Source organism: Daphnia pulex, chromosome 11 (genome assembly GCF_021134715.1).
Source record: "Daphnia pulex isolate KAP4 chromosome 11, ASM2113471v1".
Lineage (NCBI taxonomy): Eukaryota > Metazoa > Arthropoda > Branchiopoda > Diplostraca > Daphniidae > Daphnia > Daphnia pulex.
In genome coordinates, this window is record NC_060027.1 from 938,825 (window position 1) to 957,806 (window position 18,982).

At 45.4% G+C, this 18,982-nt stretch overlaps 2 protein-coding genes and 1 long non-coding RNA gene across 14 annotated transcripts; 1 reads left to right on the forward strand and 2 right to left on the reverse strand.

The window, feature by feature from the left end:
- Window positions 1-332: 332 nt before the first annotated feature.
- LOC124207368 (transmembrane protein 132C-like) lies at window positions 333-8,473 on the reverse strand. Its single transcript, XM_046604767.1, has 7 exons — window positions 7,558-8,473; window positions 6,382-7,486; window positions 5,102-5,251; window positions 4,650-4,914; window positions 4,427-4,570; window positions 4,096-4,353; window positions 333-4,023 (listed from the first exon to the last, which is right to left on the reverse strand). Exons 1-7 carry the CDS (start codon window positions 7,595-7,597, stop codon window positions 1,633-1,635), a joined length of 4,353 nt encoding a protein of 1,450 aa, XP_046460723.1. The 5' UTR covers window positions 7,598-8,473; the 3' UTR covers window positions 333-1,632.
- Window positions 8,348-11,783, forward strand: LOC124207382. Its single transcript, XR_006879929.1, has 2 exons — window positions 8,348-8,874; window positions 8,991-11,783. It is a non-coding gene; the product is annotated as an uncharacterized LOC124207382 (long non-coding RNA).
- On the reverse strand, window positions 11,504-18,928 carry LOC124207370 (tRNA modification GTPase GTPBP3, mitochondrial-like). Of its 12 annotated transcripts, none has more exons than XM_046604772.1 (13): window positions 18,681-18,928; window positions 18,318-18,617; window positions 17,871-18,257; window positions 17,520-17,807; window positions 17,353-17,457; window positions 17,042-17,287; window positions 15,440-15,700; window positions 14,120-14,227; window positions 13,895-14,066; window positions 13,494-13,709; window positions 13,331-13,398; window positions 13,178-13,260; window positions 11,504-11,935 (listed from the first exon to the last, which is right to left on the reverse strand). In XM_046604772.1, the coding sequence occupies exons 1-7, from the start codon at window positions 18,799-18,801 to the stop codon at window positions 15,654-15,656; spliced, it is 1,494 nt and encodes a 497-aa protein (XP_046460728.1). In that variant the 5' UTR covers window positions 18,802-18,928; the 3' UTR covers window positions 11,504-11,935; window positions 13,178-13,260; window positions 13,331-13,398; window positions 13,494-13,709; window positions 13,895-14,066; window positions 14,120-14,227; window positions 15,440-15,653. The 12 variants fall into 12 exon arrangements, with proteins under 12 accessions (XP_046460728.1, XP_046460736.1, XP_046460726.1 ...); XM_046604780.1 differs by lacking the exon at window positions 14,120-14,227 and adding an exon at window positions 16,478-16,586 and having other exon boundaries at window positions 15,440-16,367; XM_046604770.1 differs by lacking the exon at window positions 14,120-14,227.
- Window positions 18,929-18,982: the final 54 nt, after the last annotated feature.

Sequence of the window (18,982 nt, forward strand, 5' to 3'; positions counted from 1 at the left end):
CTCGTGACACGACAGATTTCTCTTTTTTTCCATCGAATTTACAACATCGAAATAAGTCAATGTCTTTTTCAGTTTTTCTAATTTCTCACTCAGTGGCGCAAAACTGTCGTCGTCGTTCCCTCCACCGTGAAATATCAAAAGTAAAGAGACAAACCGGTCGACTTTGACACCAATTTCCCCTTGAAAAATTGGGCTAGAACCTCGTTTTTCCATATCGTAACATTTGGCTGGGCAGACTTTCTCCAGAACGTGGCCAGCCGAGCGTGGAATCGAATGATATTATACATTTTACAAGTCGTCAAATAAATCACAATTTTTACAAACAAAGAAAATCGATTGGCAAATATGCGTGTATTGAGTGTTCGACCGAATGGCGCGCGGGAGATATAGTGGAGGACAAAATTATTTTTTAAAAAAAGAAGAGGAAATGTCAATATAATGTGCACAGGTTTTTGTTTTTGTTTGTTTTTGACAAAAACTTAAAATTCAATCCGTCAGTTGATTATTTGTTGGGTGTGATAAATATATACGAAAGCAACAGCGAATGAATACATAATTTCCGTTTCCCCCTTCCCATATTGTTGTTGTTGATGTTTGAAGGATTACGTGGGAAAAGGTGGGCGGTGTAATTACTAACTAAACATAACTTGTTCGATCGAGGAATTTTTCTGGTTTTGGTTGGATAATAATACACACATACAAACAAACAATCAGACACACGTTATTTGTTGTTGTTTTTTTTTAGTTGTTGTTGTTTCGAGATGCTAAACGGGGGCGCAGAGTGGTGCTAAAAATTGACAATTTGTTATACACACATCACACACAAAAAAACACGCGCGATATTTGAAACGGCTCAATGAGGAGAAGCCCGAGAAATATTGGGAAAATTCGAAAGAAAAAAAATTAAAAAACAAAACGAAAAAACAGGGAAGAATAATAATATTCCTCCCCTCCTTTGATATCGATTCGAATTTCTCAATAATAATCCATAATAATGAAAAAAAAAAAACAACAATTTTTCTTCTGGTGGGTGGGGCGATAAAAAGCATCGTATGGAGGAGGAGTTAATAATAGCACACAACGTATTACAAAGGTTTTTTAATCTCAGAACAAAAAGGGAGAAAGAAATGCATTGGGGGGGGGGGAATATTTATGTATAAAAGGGATGGACCAGCGTGCATTGTGTGTGTAGGAATTATCCATCGTTACATAAGAAGAAAAACAAAAAAACTAGAAAAAAAAAAAGATTTCAGGCTATAGCTGCTTTTGTTTGAGAGAGGGTTACAAATACATTGGTGGTGGTGGTACACAGGCGTGAGGGTAGATAAAAATGGCGCGTAATTTCAAAAAAACAAAAACAAAAAAGAGAAGTTTTACATGTTTGACTAGAAACTTTGTTTTCCCCCTCCCGAAATTCAAATTCCAAATTATTTCATTTTTTTTGTGGTTTTCAAATGATTCTTTTCTCTTTCTCCGTCACGAAACGATAGCCGTTAAGCGTGATTTCCTACTCACGCACGTAACACGACACGCGTTGTTAGTCTGTTGAACTCTGCCAGTGGGAGGACGAAGAGATTTCCGTTGTTATTTTCATTCAACAAAATTCGATTTTGTTTAAAAAAAAAAAAAAAATCAAGTGCTCGTTTCTTTGAGTATTCCCAAATAAGAGATGATCCGGTCGTAGTCGACGTCCAGTGCGGATGCGGCCGACGGATGAGATTCAACGGATTCACCGCCGACGGCCGAGAGTTCGGCGTCGTCCTCGACCTCGACGGATGTCGTCGCCAACGCCGTGGGGGAGAAACGCGGATTCTCAATGATGTTGGCTTGTTTGATATCCGGGCTTCCGTGACGCAGGAACGTGGCCACGTTGTACTCGCTGTCCGTCTTCTTGTCGATGCCACTCAGATCCAATTTCAAATTCTTTTTGGCGTTGGGAAAAGCGTCGGGGACGTGACAGCCGAGATCTTGAATTTCTTCTTCCTCCTCTTCTTCTTCCGCATCGGAGGAATCCATGAGGATGGATGGATTCGAATTGAAATCACGAGGAACGGCCTCGCCGGCCATGAGCCAGGAGCGGGCGTAGCGTCGAGTGTCTTGTTCGCTGGCGCGTCTGGCCGCCCGTCGATTGTTGCTCGGCCGACGGACAACGTCGGCCAAGAGGAGCGGCTCCTCGGCAGCGGCCAGCTGATTAGTGATGATCCGCAGTGCCCCAGGATGATGATGTAGCAGCTCCTGTTGTTGTTGACTCGAATTGCTGGCCTTGGTGAAAGTCTTTGAATCGACCGAGCCGGGCCAGCTGTTTGGATGATGGGCGTCGTGATCGATATCGTCGTCATCATCATCGGCCGCGTCTTTTAACGGCTCAAAGCAAAGCTGGGCTTTATAAGAGAGCCGGCCTCCATCTTGACCGCTGGGTCTGCCAACAATCCGGACGCTCACCTCCGATCCAGTGTAGGAGATGCCGCTCAATCGATTGGCGCTGACATCGGCGCCCGTCGCCGTCGCGTTGGACGAAACGGGTCTTGCTCCGGCTCCCGTCGCCGATAATGGCCTCGGTTGTCGCCGGGGGACTTCAGGGTCCAGTGTCGAGCGGCCGAGCCAAATCCATCCCTTGTCCGTCCCTTCTTCCTCGTCTTCATTTTCCTCTCCAGCAATTCCTCGGCCTCTCTGCTCGTCACTACCTCCTCCTCCGCCCCCTTTGGGGTTCATCTTCTTGAGTCGGTTCCAAAGGGACGGCCACGGATCGATCGTCGTCGTCGTCGGCGCTTGGCGATCGATGTGCTGCTGGTCGCTGTCGTCCGTCGGGATCAGACCTTTGCGAGCCCTCGAAGCGTAAACGATACACGTCCCGACAAAAACGACAATGGCGGCGCAGAAAATGGCTAATAGGACGTACATGCCAATCTCCAGTGGGCCCATGTGCTGGAAGCTCGACGATGAGAAACTGCCGAACCCGCCGGGGTAGTGCGACGGATAGGCCGGATGCTGATGCAACTCCCGTCCGGCATTGGACATCATCACCGCGTTACTGTCGTCTTTTAGCGACAGTTGATTCTCATTGACACCGAATTCGATCGATCCCGGCTTGGAAAATGTCAGCTGGCCTTGATTGGGTTGAGCTAAGCGGCCGGTTGCCGCCGACGTCGCTGCTGCAGAGGCCATTTTCCCTCCTCCGCCTCCTCCGTTTCGTCTTGAATCGCCAATGATTTGATTGCCGTTGCCATGACCACCTTGAGGTAACGTGTAAAGCTGACCGCTGGATTCGGTCCGTGCGTCATTCTGGACGCTGGTGGCTGGATGCCCCGTCAGCGCTAGTTGAATCACGACCATTGTCGTCGCTAACGGATGGGCGGGTCCTTGGCGATGAGAATGACTTGCATCGCCTATTCCGTCGCCGCCTATTCCGCCTATTCCGACTGTTTGGCTGGTCGTGCAAGCCGACGAGAAAGTCACCGACAAAGTGGCGCGTCCCTCGCCCAGAGCCAAGACCCTGGGAATGTTGGCGCGGGCAGGTGACGTCAGCGCCAAAATGGACGTGTTGTGAGATTCGACCACCAAGTTATAATGGGAGCGGTCAGTCAACCGCAGCGGCGAGGCGCTCCCGTCGCTAAAGTGCACCGTCAGATCCAAAATGGCCTCCTGGTAACGCGAGTGCAGACGGTCGCTGGCCTCCACTTGGGCCACGAAACAAGAGTCCAGGTCGGGATCGGGCGACAGGCTCAGCGAGAGGCCGGCGATGAGCCGCACCGACAGGCTCGACACGTCCACCTTGTCGGCCAGGACGCGCAGCTCCCGGGCGGCGATCACGTGGCCCGACATGGGCGACAGGACCTGGACCTCCGTTTTGCCCGGCTTGAGTCCCTCGATGAAGCCGCTCGTCATCTTGAGCGAGGCCACTCGAGGATCGGCCACGCGCATCACTTTGCGCACCAAATCCGTGATGAGCAGATACGTTTTGCGCGATATCAGATAGGAAACGCGGCCGGAATCGTGATCCTCGGCGTAGAAACGGGCGAAAACCTATGACAATGGAAATGTAAGGAAATTGACGGTCAAACGATGTGAATAAATGATTCATGAATCAAAGCGGACCTCGAAGGAAGATTGCTGATAGCGTAATCGGCACTGGTTGGCGGATGCGCCGCTGGCGGCGCTAGTCGCCATGACTTTCCATCCGCTGATTTGATTGAGTTTGACATCGTCCAATTGAATGTCCAGCGGCATTTCAGGCACCCAGACCGTCAACGAGCTCGTGCTTTCCACATTACCATAACGCGCCACCAGGGTGGCGTTGGTCGAGCCGCGAACCTCCGACCCGTCCAGGTAGACGGACGTGCATGACGACGACACCTTAAGAAAAAGAAAAAAATCAGAAACAGCCGGAGAGAAATCACTTCAAGTTTGAAAAATGTCGGTGTAGTACCTTGAGGACACTTTCGTCGGCGGAAGAGCACGTCGCCTGTAAAGTCACGTCGGCCACTTTACCGGCCTGCGTCACCATAAAGACACGGAGCGGCTCCGAGACTTGCCGTGAAGTCAAAATGGCCGTGTTGACCAAATCCCGGCGCTGAGAAACCGCAAAGAGAAATGCAAATTGGTTATCGATTCGGTTTGGTTTCCGTTTTTTGGAAATGAATTGCGGTCACCTTGATGATGGGAAAGACGGACTGGACCTCATCTTTCAGCACTTCGAATCGGCTGGTGAGTTTGCCCTTGACTTCGTCCAGCTGGCCTTCTTTGTTGTTGTTGTTGGTGTGGTGGTGATGGCCGGAGATGGAGGAGGGCAGAGGCGGCGAGGCCGAGTGCGTCCGTATGGTCCAACTCCAAAGGGCCCGGACGCCGTCGCCCAGTTCGGAGCTATCGCGGTGATGGTCGACGTTGACGGCCAGAAGCCATGTAAACAGTTCCTGACTGTCCGGGAGGACCAAATGGCGAGAGAGAGAGAACGGAAAAGTAGAGAGGATAGAAAACAAATCAGATATAAACAACCGGAAATGAGAATGAAAGCCCCACAGTGTCGTTGTACAACAACAACAATAAAAAAACAAAGAACAACAACAACAATCCCACGCCGACACACATACACACAGACACAAACCTTGGCTGATGAGGTTGGGTCGAGACGGAAAAGTTGCGGACGGCCGAGACAGCGGCGGCGATGTGTTTGCCATTGACATCGAAACTCAGCGACCATGCGGGATTCGTCGTCTGGGTCGAAATGATTTTCAGGCCGTTCTTCACTTTAGCCCTGTCAAAACAACCAAAAAAACGTTAATTGATTGAAAAGAAGAAGGGGGGGAGCAACATTACAAAATCATTTGGAAAAAAGAGAGAATGTGTGTGCACGTGTGAGTCTTCCCATGAAACCCGAGAACTGAACGAGAGAGACTGAGAGAGAAATAAACGAAAAAAGCGAGAGAGGATTCTGTTTGATCACCGAGGAGAACAACCTTGTGGGGGACGACTTAAAACCCCTCTAAAGTTACACAACCCAGGGAGGTGATTTGCTGGTTCATTCTGAGAAATTTCTCCCCCCTTCCCAACTCTCGCCCCCTATCCATCAACTCTAAGGCAACTCGAACACACATTCCTTTTCGGTGGTTACACAGTTCAAAAGTGAACACACCACCACACGCAAATGAAGAAGAAGAAGCTCCTATTTACGACGCCATAAGGGAACCACCTGTGTGTGTGTCACAATGGCGACGACAACTTTTTTATTTTTCTGGTTCGTTGGGTTTTGATTTCGTCAGATAAAAGAAAAAGTTTTATATTTTTTTGGGGGGAAATCGACAGGGAGAATTTCAAATTTCTTTTATTTATTTGCTTGTTTGGGGCTTTAACGACATTGGGGTTTATTGGGTGACCGTGTGATGGACGAGAACAGGGATCCTCGCCGCCGGCCTGATTTCCAATGGCAGTTTGACTTGAGATGTTAATCAACCCAAAAGAAATAAAAACGGAAATTTCTTTTTCAAGAAGAAAAAAATCAAATGGACCGGCTTTTTATTTTTTCATCTCCCTTTTGGGGTTGCCGGTATTTTGTTTTTCTCTCCTGTGCAAGAGTTATAAATCAGCCCGAGGCAGTTGGACCCAAAACTGGGCAAGGTTCAAAAATGAATGAGGTCGTTTTTCCTCCATCCACATGACCATTACTGGGCAGCAGCACTCGCTTTATTCAATCTTTTTTTCCCCTTCGAAAAAAAAAAGTAAGAGAGAGTCGTTTGGCCGCCAGTCTCTGCTACAGCCATCAGACGGGCAACAGAACAACAACAACAATAACAACATCTGTCGCTTTGGGTTTCCCACCAACACAAAAGAATAGTGAAGGGGAAAAAAATAAGAGAGAGAGGGGAAAGAAGAAAAAGGAAAACTGACCTGACAATGACGGCGTAGGGCTCTTCTTTGGCCGTGGTCGAGTCCAGCAGGACCGTGACGTAAAAGTACGAGTGTGGGTAGAGTGGGGCGGCCGAGGCGATGAAACGGAGAGTCGGAGACAGGGAAATGACTTCCTCGTGGACCAGCAAATCTCTCGGAGCGTAAACGTTGGGCAGTAGACGGACAGAGCCGATTGGTCTCGACGGCTGGATCAAAACGGCCGATGGCGGTGGGAAACTGTTGGCAGATGAAGCCCGTTGTTGCTGCTGCTGGGATTTCTGATGGCCTACCCGGCCGACGTTGGACGTTGACGGATCAGAGTGTCCGCACTGGCCGGCCTTGGTCTCGTAAACGGCGTAGCTGAGCTCGACGATGTTGCGGACGGCTTTACTGGGCTTGGCCGTGACGGTGGGGTGCTGCTGGAGCCCCAAAATGCCGGCGTTGAGCGATGGAAATGTGGGCGAAATGGGTGAAGACGCCCACCAGTCGAAGGGTAGCGTCAGATAGGCCAGACAAACGCCGTCCAGTCCCTGCGGGGCGCAAGTGCCCGTCAACGGGGCACCACCGTTGGGGTTGTGAACTCGCAAGGCGATGCAAGTTTCCATCAGCCGGCCGTTGGGCTCGTCCTCCCATTCTTCACCAGCAGCAGCAGATGGATTGGCAGCAGCCCCCCTGTCTGGATCGTCTTCCACAATGTGGCCAGGAGAATGAAAGTGCCTCCCACTGTGGAAGAGGACTCTCAGCACAGGAGTCTCTCTCCTCAGCTCGGTGTTGACCACATGGGCTGTTACATCCATGAGAGTGGCCTGCTCCCCACCTTCAGTGGCATTCTCCAACGGCAGGGTGAGGTACTTTGTTGGGAGGCTCTGCTTGGCCTCAAATGGACCGTAGGTGACCAAGATCCTGCCAGGCTGAGCAGAAGGTCCAAGAACGGCCAGCCTCTCCCTGAGCAGAGGCGGGGGATCAGCAGGTGAAGAAGAAGCATTGGACGAGTAGGAATGTGCAGGGAATTTCAGCAGAGGCTGCTGGGAAGAGCCCAGGCTCTGCTGGAAGAAGAATCCAGCATCTGCCCCCTCGAGGTGGAGGTCAAGAGCCAGACTGGCACCTGCGAAACCACACAAAAGACAGAAGCTCGTTAGTGGAAAAAGGCCAAAGCAGAGATCAACACGTTCTCACCAAGAGCGAAGGAGAACAGCACCAACCACAACACCTTCATGACAGCAAGATAAGTATCCTTTGCTTCCTATTTTTGTTACATATTGGCACGGAGGCCAGCACAGAGTGAAAACGAAAAGCGACGAGTTCCTTGGCACTGCAGCACAGGGTTTGACATTCACCCGATCGATGAAGGCGAGTCCCTTCTCTTACACACACACACACACACACTGGAGGAGGGGAAACAACACCAAAAACGTCCAGTTCTTGATTCGACCCCAAACACTTTGTAATCCTCTCTGTGTTGTTGTTGTTGCACCTTTCTGTTGTGGTTATTCAACTAGAAAAGCTTTTCGCTTTTCTTTTCTTCTTTTGGCCCGAAACACCTGGAAATTTTGCTAGACACGCAGAAGCCACACACACACACAGAAAAAACAAGATATATTCTTCCACTTTTTGTGTGTGTGTTGGAGTGAAAAGAAAAGAGGGGTGGAGAATGTTCAATACGCCACACTCTCTCCTTGGTTCAGAGCAACGACTGTCAGCAGAGGAGGGGGGAGTTAACGCACACGAAGCTCGACACCAACAATTTATGTCGAGGAGGGCCAGTCTGGTAGCGATCGCAGCGCCGTGGTGGAATCGTAGCGGCGAATGGGGTGAAGTGATGAAAACAGACGACGCTCCTTTGTCAACGAGTTTTCTAACCTTGATCAACGACATCTAGCGTCGGAATGAAGAAATGATGAAAGAAAAAAAAGAATCGATAGAGAGCGAGAGAGAGAGAAAAAAAAGGGAAAGACGTGTTAAAGGAAAAACACAAAAGTTAAAAAATGTGAGTTGTAATGAAAGTTTTAGAGGACACGTTTTCTCTTATTTATGTTCCGACGTGTTCTCTCACTATAAGGGAAGTGTCGGCTTGCCGGTCCAAACGACGACTGCTGTGTGGCGTCAAGGGACGACTCTTTCGTCGATTCTTTTTAGCTTTAGATTTTTTTTCTTTCCTTTGAAGAAAAACGAGACAAAAAAAATTCTCCCGTTTCACCGTAAATTCAATTTTGAACCAAAAAACAAATTCACATAAAATAGTGTGACAAGTCGGGACTTGTTTTTCTCCGAATTGTTTTCGTCTGCAATCGCACCTTTTGCATAATAATAACAAACTCTTGCAAGAAGTTTCACAAGTGGAGAATGTATCATAATAACGAGTGATCTCTCTCGAGTGCTAAAAGTTCTTTGTGTTTGTTTCAACGACACGAGCACTTGAAGAAGAAGAAACTCTGATGAGAAAGTTCATTTCTTACGACTCGCAGCCAGAGCGCTGAGTGCTGCATGTAGAAGGTATTGATTTCTTGTTTAATGATCTCGCCGGTGCAACACGAGACTCGTCTTTTTAAACCTTTTATATATTTTATTATTATTCCTTATAAGAAACACTTTTCCGTTTTTTCGGATAGATGAGATGCTGATGCCTTTTCCTAGTAAAGAAAGGCCGTCGTGTGTCACACAGAGACGTTCTCGGCTGTCGTGTCGTTTATTATACAAGACGAGAGATATATAGTGTGTAATCGAGTCGCGCTGTGTTCATTTCACACAGCAAATGAAATTAGATTCACCGTGAAGACGAAAAGTCACCCTCTCTTTCCAAATGTTTTATTTCACATTATTTTCTCTAGCTTTTTGCCCAGCAGAGAGAGAAGAACCATATGCTCACGTCTTATCCACACGAATAACAAATGTCCAAAAAGGGAAAACTTTTCTGTGCTCACGTAATTGACGGTTAGCGTGATAGTCCATTTTTCTACGACGTTTGGCACAAATGCGAAAAAACAAGTCTGAAAATTTTCCCTCCAACAAAAAGGTAAGAATAATATTTCCTTATAAAGAAGACTTGTAAGACTTGTAACCCGCCTCCGGCTTCTGATTGAGGTTATAATGTCATATCACGAATGAGTGAACGATGAAGCCCCCTGGAAGAAGAAGAAGAAGCATGTCGTCATCATCATCATCATTTTTCTTAGCATCTCTCTTTTTATCTCTAGTACACATGATGGGGGCCAAAAAGATATTTTACATTCTGAGCCTATATCATCTGACTTACATCACTAGATGTTGCTAGATAGTGTGTATATACCGTTACGGGCCACGGAAACCTCCGCACTGCGCGTTTTCTCTTTTGAATTTAACTAGGAACAAATCGGGTTTTCTTTTTTGATTTCTTAATCATCATCTTTTCGGTGATAACCAGAAATTATTTCTTCTATAAATATTGGCTCTAGTTTTTTTTTTCTTTTCTTTTCTCCTTTGTTCCTTTTTTTCCTCGCAGCTTTGCACGTGTTTGACTTTGAGTACATAAAGGAGCAGCTGTTCTCCGTCTTTTTTTTCCTCCAACGTTCGGGAAATTCTATTTTCGGTCGACGTGCCTTTATAAGACAAAACAAAAATGTAGTCGGGACTCTCTCTCTGGTTTTTGGCTAGCCAAAAAGGTTTCGTCAGAGCCACCCGCTCTCTGTGTGTGTGTCATAGCTTCGAAATTCTGCGCAGCCCCCACTCACGCTCACTGTGTATAATTGGACGACATTTACTCGGATACAAGTCGATTTTTCTTTTATACCTTTAACGTAGTATTCATCGAAAAAGTTGTTGCCATCTTATATTGCCCGTCGCCATGGAGAAGTGAAGCCTCTGCGGCTGTATTACTTAGAGACCCATCAATAAATCGATTTCGCGCATGTAGTCACGAAGACAGACAACTATAGGCTCTATATAATAGTCAACTTTTTTTTTGCCTTTTCAACTGTTTCTCCGAAGAAGAAGCTCAAAGGAGACCCTTTTTGCTCCGACGTAGATCCCCCTTTTTTTATTTATTTGATGGACTACGTGACGTCATATACATACAAGAGCCCCGGCAGATTAAGCTCCGTGATGGGCAACTCGAATGCGACTCACGTTGTGTGTGTGTGCCCAAGAGTTTATAGGATCCAAAGTGCACTACATCAAGTCGGTTGGAATTTCACTAAATCGATCGAGATTGTGCCAGAATTTCAGGAGGATATTTGACTGTCGGTCTTGAAGGAGATGCGGAATTTAAGTTGGAAAAAAAGGGATGGATGGATAGAAAGGGATAGACTATATACACTCCTTCATCCCCGACATTGTACATATTATATAGATTTAATCCCTGGCTTATTTATTCGCCCTTCTTTTATTTTTTTCTTCTCAGACCGCGCCAGGATTTTCTATTTGACGGAATAGATCCTTTCGTGTGCTCTCCTTTTATATATTTACCAGGATCCCAGACGCCCATGGATCAAGTCTTCCTCCTTTTCTGTTTCCAAAGTGATACACGACTTTCCGGGTTTGTCAGACTCTCTTTTGTGTCTGGGGCGGAGAGAGAAAAATATTCTGCTGATTCTTTAACTCTTTTATAGCAGCGGCGCATATGTGCTGGGATATATATATTCTGCCAGACTATATTGCGGCTATTATGTCAATCCAGCTATACGTGGCCTCCTTTTTTCTTTCTTCCCTATATACTACATCTGCATAAATTGAATTTCCATATTGACACCCTTTTTATTTCTCGTTAAAAAATAATTTCGATCGATATTTTTTCCGGTGGTAAGAGCTTCCTACTATTAATGTTGGGTGTAGTATTTTTTAAATTCCCATGTAAGGGAAAATGTACATAAGATTGTAATCTGCCCAGCTGCCCGATAAGACGATGACCGACTACCTACCAAAAAAACACATTTCTCCTTGCACCCTCCCAAACATGTGTGTGTGTAGATATCATCGGTGAACACGAGAGAATCCCGATGCGGATGAAGGTGATGGAGCTGAAGTGATTCATCTCTTGTATATAAAAGATACAGCCATCACCGCTCGGCCCGTGTCCCTTTTTATTCTCTCCGTTTTCACCGATAGTCATCTAAAACGCACGGCCATCACTTGAGCAGAACACCAAAAAAACGTGTATAATATCTTCTATTTTGCTTGCATAATTGCACGATTATACACATCATCCATTACATTTTTCACATGCGCTTGTACAGCAGAGTCCCGGATGTAAATACTAGACTAACATTGATGTTATTTTTCTTGAAAATGGAAAAAATGATTTGCATGAATTTCTTGATGGAATAGAATGACATTGCGCTATTCAGGCAAATCGTATGGAATGGTTACAACAAGTGATTTTGATATGAATATTGTAATTTTAAAAAGTTGTTACGTATGTGTGAGAGAGAGACTGTCCAAAAATGTAAACTTCTCATGTGATTTTGTAGAACCAGGCGCCGGATTTCTTCCACGTTTCACGGCGCTCCGAGCACAACTTGCAGAGGTAAGTGGGTTCCCGAGGATTGACCGAGGTGTCCACCGAACATTTCTGGCACACCGCCTAGCGTAGAGTAGTAGTAGTAGTATAGAGATATAAATATTCAAATGCGTGAAAACACCGCCAAACATTTATTGAATTGAATGGTTAAAGGAGGTCCCGCCGTGTGCATTAGAGGATAGAACTTGAATGTTTTATTCATTTCTCGGTAATTATTCAATTATTCATCCCGCTCGATGGCAGCGGGGAGGTCTAGATAATCAGCAGTTGTCAAATTGCCAATTGAATCATTGATTTCTCTATAAGCCAATAAGTAGCCTACAGCAGCAGCAGCAGCAGACATTCTCATCTACTTTGAATATGGCGCCAATTAGCAGACCAAGTCTGGCGTGTCTTCAACCGGATATAGCCTCCCGCGCACAGAAACAGCTGGCGAAAAACATTTCAATTAACAAAAATAATCAAAGTTGATTTTTTCCTACGCGTCAATTTTAAGGGAGAGAAAAGTAGGTCAACCCAGTCCAGGAAAAAATAAAATAAATTCAAACGACACATAAAAGTGTGTAAAAATAGGTTAACAAAATAAAGAAACATGTACAGTAGTAGTAACGTGCTAGTCTAACAAAATCGATGAACTTATTCCGTTCGGCTGGGTTTGCTATGTCGTTGGGGCTCTCTCAGAGTGTCTACTATTTCCGTCCGGAATAAAGTGATATTACACGAATGAAAAGGCGCTGGGACTTTTTGCAGAGGCAGCAGAACAAGGACGTGACTCGCAATTGGATGAGAGATAAGTGGGGGCTGGCTGGCTGCTTGTGTGTGTGTTTATAAAAAGATCCTTTTTTTTATTTTTATTTTACTTATTTGGTTGAAGAGGCGCCTGTTTCAAAATAAGAAACCGGCGCCGCCCTTTTTCTGTGTATAAAATAACAAATTTTTCTTTTGGGTTGTTTCGCCTTGTTATAATACACACAAGCCCAATGTTTTTTTTCATTTAGACCAACAGTGTCAAGTGCCGACGGTTGAATAAATTAAGGAAAATTACCGAGTTCTTTTTATACTATCAGGTTCGATTAAATTGATGAAGAGAGTCCCCTCCCGAAAATATTGATTAAACCGGTGCAATTTCAACTTTCCAAGAGTAAACCAATTAGTTGGATGGCGGGAGGTTGCTACTATATAACTTGCAGAGTGCTCAGCACACACAAACAGCCAAGTTGCTGGACCGAAAAGTTGACCGGGAGAGAGAGAGAGTGGAATTGAATAATGTAAAACGGGATTGAATTACAATTTGATCATTTTTACCTTTAGACAATCTTTGCAAGTGACATGGCGGGCTGAAGTCAAAGACCAGGAGAGGAACACGCTGGCGTAATCACCGCAGAGAACTATATAATACACCAGTTAAATAAAACAAATTATTTTTAATTGGCGACTGGAAATTCGATCGTTTCTTACCGCACTGGTTGGCCCCGTCTCCGCCAACAGCGTTCTTCTGGATGTTTCGGACACGATCAACAAGTTTGCTAAGAACAAACGATATTATCAAGTCGTCCGTCCCATCGATTGAAGAGGGGTGGAGTATTGCTTGTTCATAATATGAAATAGGGAATAGAATTACCCGACTCTAAGCTGCTCGTTCTCGCTAACCTCTTCGGCCCTTTGGATGACTTGAAAGACCCTTTCCTGTTCCTCTTGAGTTAGCGGTTCGATGGTTGAAGTGCTTCCAGCCGGGCGCCCAGTCGACTGCTGCTGCTGGGGCGGCCAGCAATTGGTCGCCGTCGTTGCGTTGCTATCGATCCGTTTCGATTTAGCCGACGACCACCCGAAATGTAATCTATATAAGGACGTAACACACACACATAAAATGTACATTATTCAGCGTGAATAAAAAGGTGTGGGTGGTCCAACATGGAATATATAAGTAACCCGCATGTTGTCACCCACATAGTCACTAAAAAGTAGGGCAATTACATCAAATCTTTTTTTTTAAATTAAATAAAGAATGAGATAATATTATACTTGGCTCTCAGGGCTAATTGGCGGTCGTTAGGACAGACCCACGCATCTCCGGCATTGGCGTCATCTTCCATTTTCGGTCTCTCTTCCGTGTGATGGTCGGCCGACGGAGCGGTGAAATGATGTGATACTGATCACGGGATAGAAAGCAATTTCCTGCCAGTTCCTCTTTTGACTAGATAGCATTTATAATAAGATATGTAGACAAGGTTAAATATATCATCAGACTGCTGCTAGATATATATGCGCAGTTGTGATATTAGAGACTCTCTCTCTTCAAACGTCAATACAATATACCCAGACAACATCATTGGCTCTGCATTTGACACAGGATATCTAAGACAAAGGAAAGTGATTTAGTCACGTAATTCGATCTGGCAGGAGGTTCTATATCTATCTCTTTTGTTTCTCCCCCCAAAAATAGGCCTACACAACAATTTACTACGACTTTGTTGAGCTTGTTCTCCACTCTGGGCTGATTTGTCGTGCCGCCGCTCTTCTTCGTGTGTGTGTCACGGGCCAATTATTTTTACGGGCAATATCACGGGTAACCCGGGAATGCCAAGGATTTTTCGGACGTTTTATTTTTACTGGCCCGTCGACTGACATAAAGATGTGTCTCTACAATTCAACTGGAACGGACTCTCTCTTATTCTTGTTTGTGTTTTTTTGAACGATTCATTTTCCTTCTGTAAACTGAACCGGATATTTTCTTTGGCCGCAAGATTAAATGTCGTTCTGGTTTAGACAACTTTTGGGTTTTTTAATTTTATCGCAACCGTCGTCGCTATCGCAACAGTCGCTCCTCCTTCTTCCCTTTTTAAAAAAATATTATCGAACCGGTTTGTCCAAAAAGAAAAAGAAAAATGAAAATGGACATTCAACTGGCGACAATTTCTTCACGATACTTGAACGGACCGCCCAGCGCTATTGTCAATCCATCAGAGGAAAATAAATTAAAAAAAAAAAAGAACCGGATAGAACTTACAGCAGAATGTGTCGATCCCTGCTGGATATGCAAGTGACAAGTAAATACAGTCACGAAAAAAAGGGGGGGGGGGTTCCGGGACTGGCTCACGCCAAAACGGAATCTAAATGGAAGGCGAGAAAGTGAAACAAAAGTGGAGAGAGTGAGAAAGCACTTAGGGAGAGAGAGAGGCTGTTGAACACAGAAAAACCAAGCCCATGGAGCGGGGCGAACGCGGGTAAACATCTGTTGCTTCGTGCAGCACGCGCTGACGACTATATAGGCATCAGAGCACACATACACACAGTCTCCTCCACTGGCGCTATAGACACCGCGCATATCATACCCAGTTAGTAGTAGTACCCACCGGTGTGTGTAGATAGATATCAATACAACCCGCTACTATTGTCCAAATGTGACCGTGATTTTTCTCTCTCTATCCAATTCAATCACGCCCAAGCATGTTACGTCAGGTTACCACACACCAGAGTATATATACGCACGCACAACTTTTTTTTCCCGTTTGATCAATAAATTGTTTTTTAAAAAACGTTCTGAACGGAATAAAAAGAAATAAAAACCTGCGTAAGATGGAAAAAGAGAAAAATCACGTCGGGTGGATATCGATGATTCACGCGCCTGCGCTGTGACGTCATCGTTCTTGTCTACACTCGAACCGCAGGAGCCGATTCGATACAGCTAGCAGCAGCTAAAGATGTCTGCCGCTCTCAATACAGACGATTTTAGGGTGGGCGTCGTTGGCATAGCGCCGGAACACACACGCAGGCTTCGGTACTACACCACTCCCGCGTGATAACGCTTTGTTTTCTCCCGGGGCAAATCTGGAGCGATTGGCAAAGAAAAAAAAGGGAAAAAATCAGGAGGAGAGAGAATAAAAGGAAACCCAAAACACAAACAAAATGTTATGTAAGTCGAGCTCGTGTAATTATTGACGAGTTGACTTTGGTCTATCGATTTATCGGGACCCACAACTTTCGTGAGACCAAAAGGGCTTCTTCTTCTTCTTCTTAGTGTGCCATCTATATAGAGCGTCTGGAAATGGCATTAACGACTGAAAGCTGAACAACCATTCAACTTCCTTTGACATCAAGAGCAGCACCTCATTGGTCGAGCTCCAACGGGGGAGTTCCATAATCTGCGACGAAATGCGCAACCTTTTCAGAATGATGGAATTGTATAATTTTCGCCGAAGCTTTTGAGAGTTGGCGGAGCGCTATCGTTACACGATTGGGGAAAAAACGGGGCAGATCCATTGATGGCGATCCATCTCGCAAAGTGCAATCACGGCGCTATTGTGTGTGTGTCGTCGCGAGTTGTAAGACGAGATTGCGAGAGCTGCTTTTTCCCGATGACGACTGCATTATAACAGACGGTCGTGGCCATAAAAAGGGGGATGACGGATAGTGAGCCACACACAGAGTATCGCAGCTAGCTTAATAAGCAGGAGGGAAATCGATAAGTGTACATGTCGGGTCAGTCAACTTTGTTCTGTGGGATCGGAAAAAAAAAAAGAAAATTGAGTAAAATCACGATCGTGTTCAATTTGACTTTCCTCTTTTTTTTTAAATTTGTTTAACGTCAACTTTTATGTCATCAACCAGAAAAGATCCATGGAGATATGTTGGAATGGAATAATTCTGGCGGTGATTTGAGTCGATACGAAGGCCATCTAGTGCCCGGATGGCAGACACAACCAGAGTCGAATTTCTTAAATATTTTGGTAAGAACAAATAAAGAAAAGAAATCGAATTACTATGGTAAACGTAGACGACGTTACTAAATGTTGCTATCGTGATGTAACCGAGCGCTTGTCAGATTCCCATGTTCGCTTGTTTACTATTCGATTTAGAAAGTGACTTGTTCCTGCCAAGGCGATAAACATCCCAAGGTGAGATGCTGCTGCAAGGATACAAACACATCCGATTCCATTCCTGGCGTGTCGCATTTCCAACATGTTGCGACACGTACGCACAAAACGGTGGAATGGCATTTCAAAACGGCTGGGTCGTAAATTTGTTTTGATATCGCCTAGCTAACTCTATGGGAAATCGGAGTCGTCCGGCAGACCAGAGACGGAATGTATGGGCGAGATCGTCTTTCAAGGGCTTCCATATTCTTTTGAAATCTTTCAAATGAATTTGGATTGGCTTACGAGGTATTACCTATTTTATTTGCCAGTGCAGCTACTTTCCTATACAAAAGGATCGGAATAGGACGTCGAGCATTTCTTCCGTGTCGATTTTGCCACGGGCCGTGATGGAGCCCAGTTGATTGGCCGATCGGCGAAGGTACTCGCCGGCCAGGGCCAGGTCGCCTTGATGCTCCACGATGTCGAGAAACTTCTCCAAATGTCCCGAGGCCAACTGAACGTGATGGCGTTGCCTGGAACTGGTGATCAGCGGGGATTCCTGCAACGGATTGGCGCACAATTCCGCTAGTTTGCCCTCCAGGTGGACCAGAAATTCTCCCAAACCTTTTTCGGTTTTGCACGAAATGGCTGACAATTCCGGCGGACGGTTTACGTTTGGTGAGACGAGATCGAGTTTATTTAATAAAACGAGGTAGTTGTTTTCAGCATCTGTAAAGAGTTAATTGCAAATTACTGGCGAATCAAAGAGAATTAGTTGGTAATTAATTTACTGAATGATAAGTTGAGACGTTCGCACTCGTGGCGGATCAAGTCTTTTACGGGCTGTTGCCACAGACTTTCGGGTCCTCTAGAAGCATCCATGACAATAATCACCAAATCGGCAGTGGCAGCTGCTTCTCTAGCTCGTCTGAGTCCCTCATTTTCAACCGGATCAACGGAATGTCTCAAACCGGCCGTGTCGCATAAGACAACGGGGAATCCCCCAATGTCTAGTGAAATTTCCAAAACGTCCCGTGTTGTTCCGGCGTGAGGAGAAACGATGGCAACGTTCCTACGACCTTAAAAAACATAAAATGTTAGTCATAGTTGAGTGAATTTATGAGACTTTTTGAATCAATTACCTAGTATGTTGATTAATGATGACTTTCCAGCATTGGGTTCGCCAATGATTGCCACTTTTACGCCACTGCGTAGTCTCTCTCCCCTTCTGTTGTCGTTTAAATGGCTGTCGACCTCGGCCTTTAAAGACTGAACTGAATTCCTCAATGTGCCTAGTACTTCCTCTCCTATATCTTGATCTTCTCCAAAGTCAATAAAAGCCTCCAAGTGGGCCATGCAAGTGAGGACTCGAGTCCTCCACAAATTGTACAATCCTGCCAGCTCTCCTGTGGCCTGCCTGATGGCTTGACGCCTCTGAGTTTCAGTTTCAGCTCGTAGCAAATCTGCCAACCCTTCCACTTCTGTTGCGTCAAGTTTTCCTGCTAGGTATGCCCTCTTTGTGAACTCCCCTGTGGAAACAACAAACAATGAGCAACTGTGCAATGAAATGTGGTACTAAACACTGATACCTGCCTCAGCTAATCGAAACCCAGGGAGTTTATGGAGAGCATTAATTACAGATGAAACCACAGCAACACCACCGTGCACGTGCAGCTCTACAGAATTTTCACCTGTAAAGCTGTGTGGCTGGGGAAACCATAAAACAAGTCCATTGTCCAACATCTCCTCATTTTTGGGATCCACTATTCTGCAGAGTAATGCTTTTCGTGGAATAACACTGTCCTTTTTTCTCCTCGTCATTCTGTGGATAACATCCAGACTTTTGGGCCCAGATACTCGAATCACAGCAATTGCACTTTTACTTAAACCTTCATAATAGAACATTGCATTAAATGGGGAAATAGTCGTACATAAATGTCATTGCAACAAACCTGACGATAACGCAAAAATGGTTGATCGGTGTGTTGTTGTTGAGCATCTTCTCTGGTATTTAAAATTTGACATGAAAGACGGTTGGTAGAGGCATCTCGTTGATTTCAAGACTGCCAACATTTAAATTACTTTTATTTCAACTAGTTTCTGTTTTAAACATGCTCCACAAAACAGGGGCACCGAGAAATGCAAAATCGAACAAAGCAGCAGACGACAAACGTTTCCCGATTAGCATATTATTTCCCGCCGATTTCTTAGTTTATTGATTTTTTGAAGCCCGCTGAATTTAAAAAAACTTCAT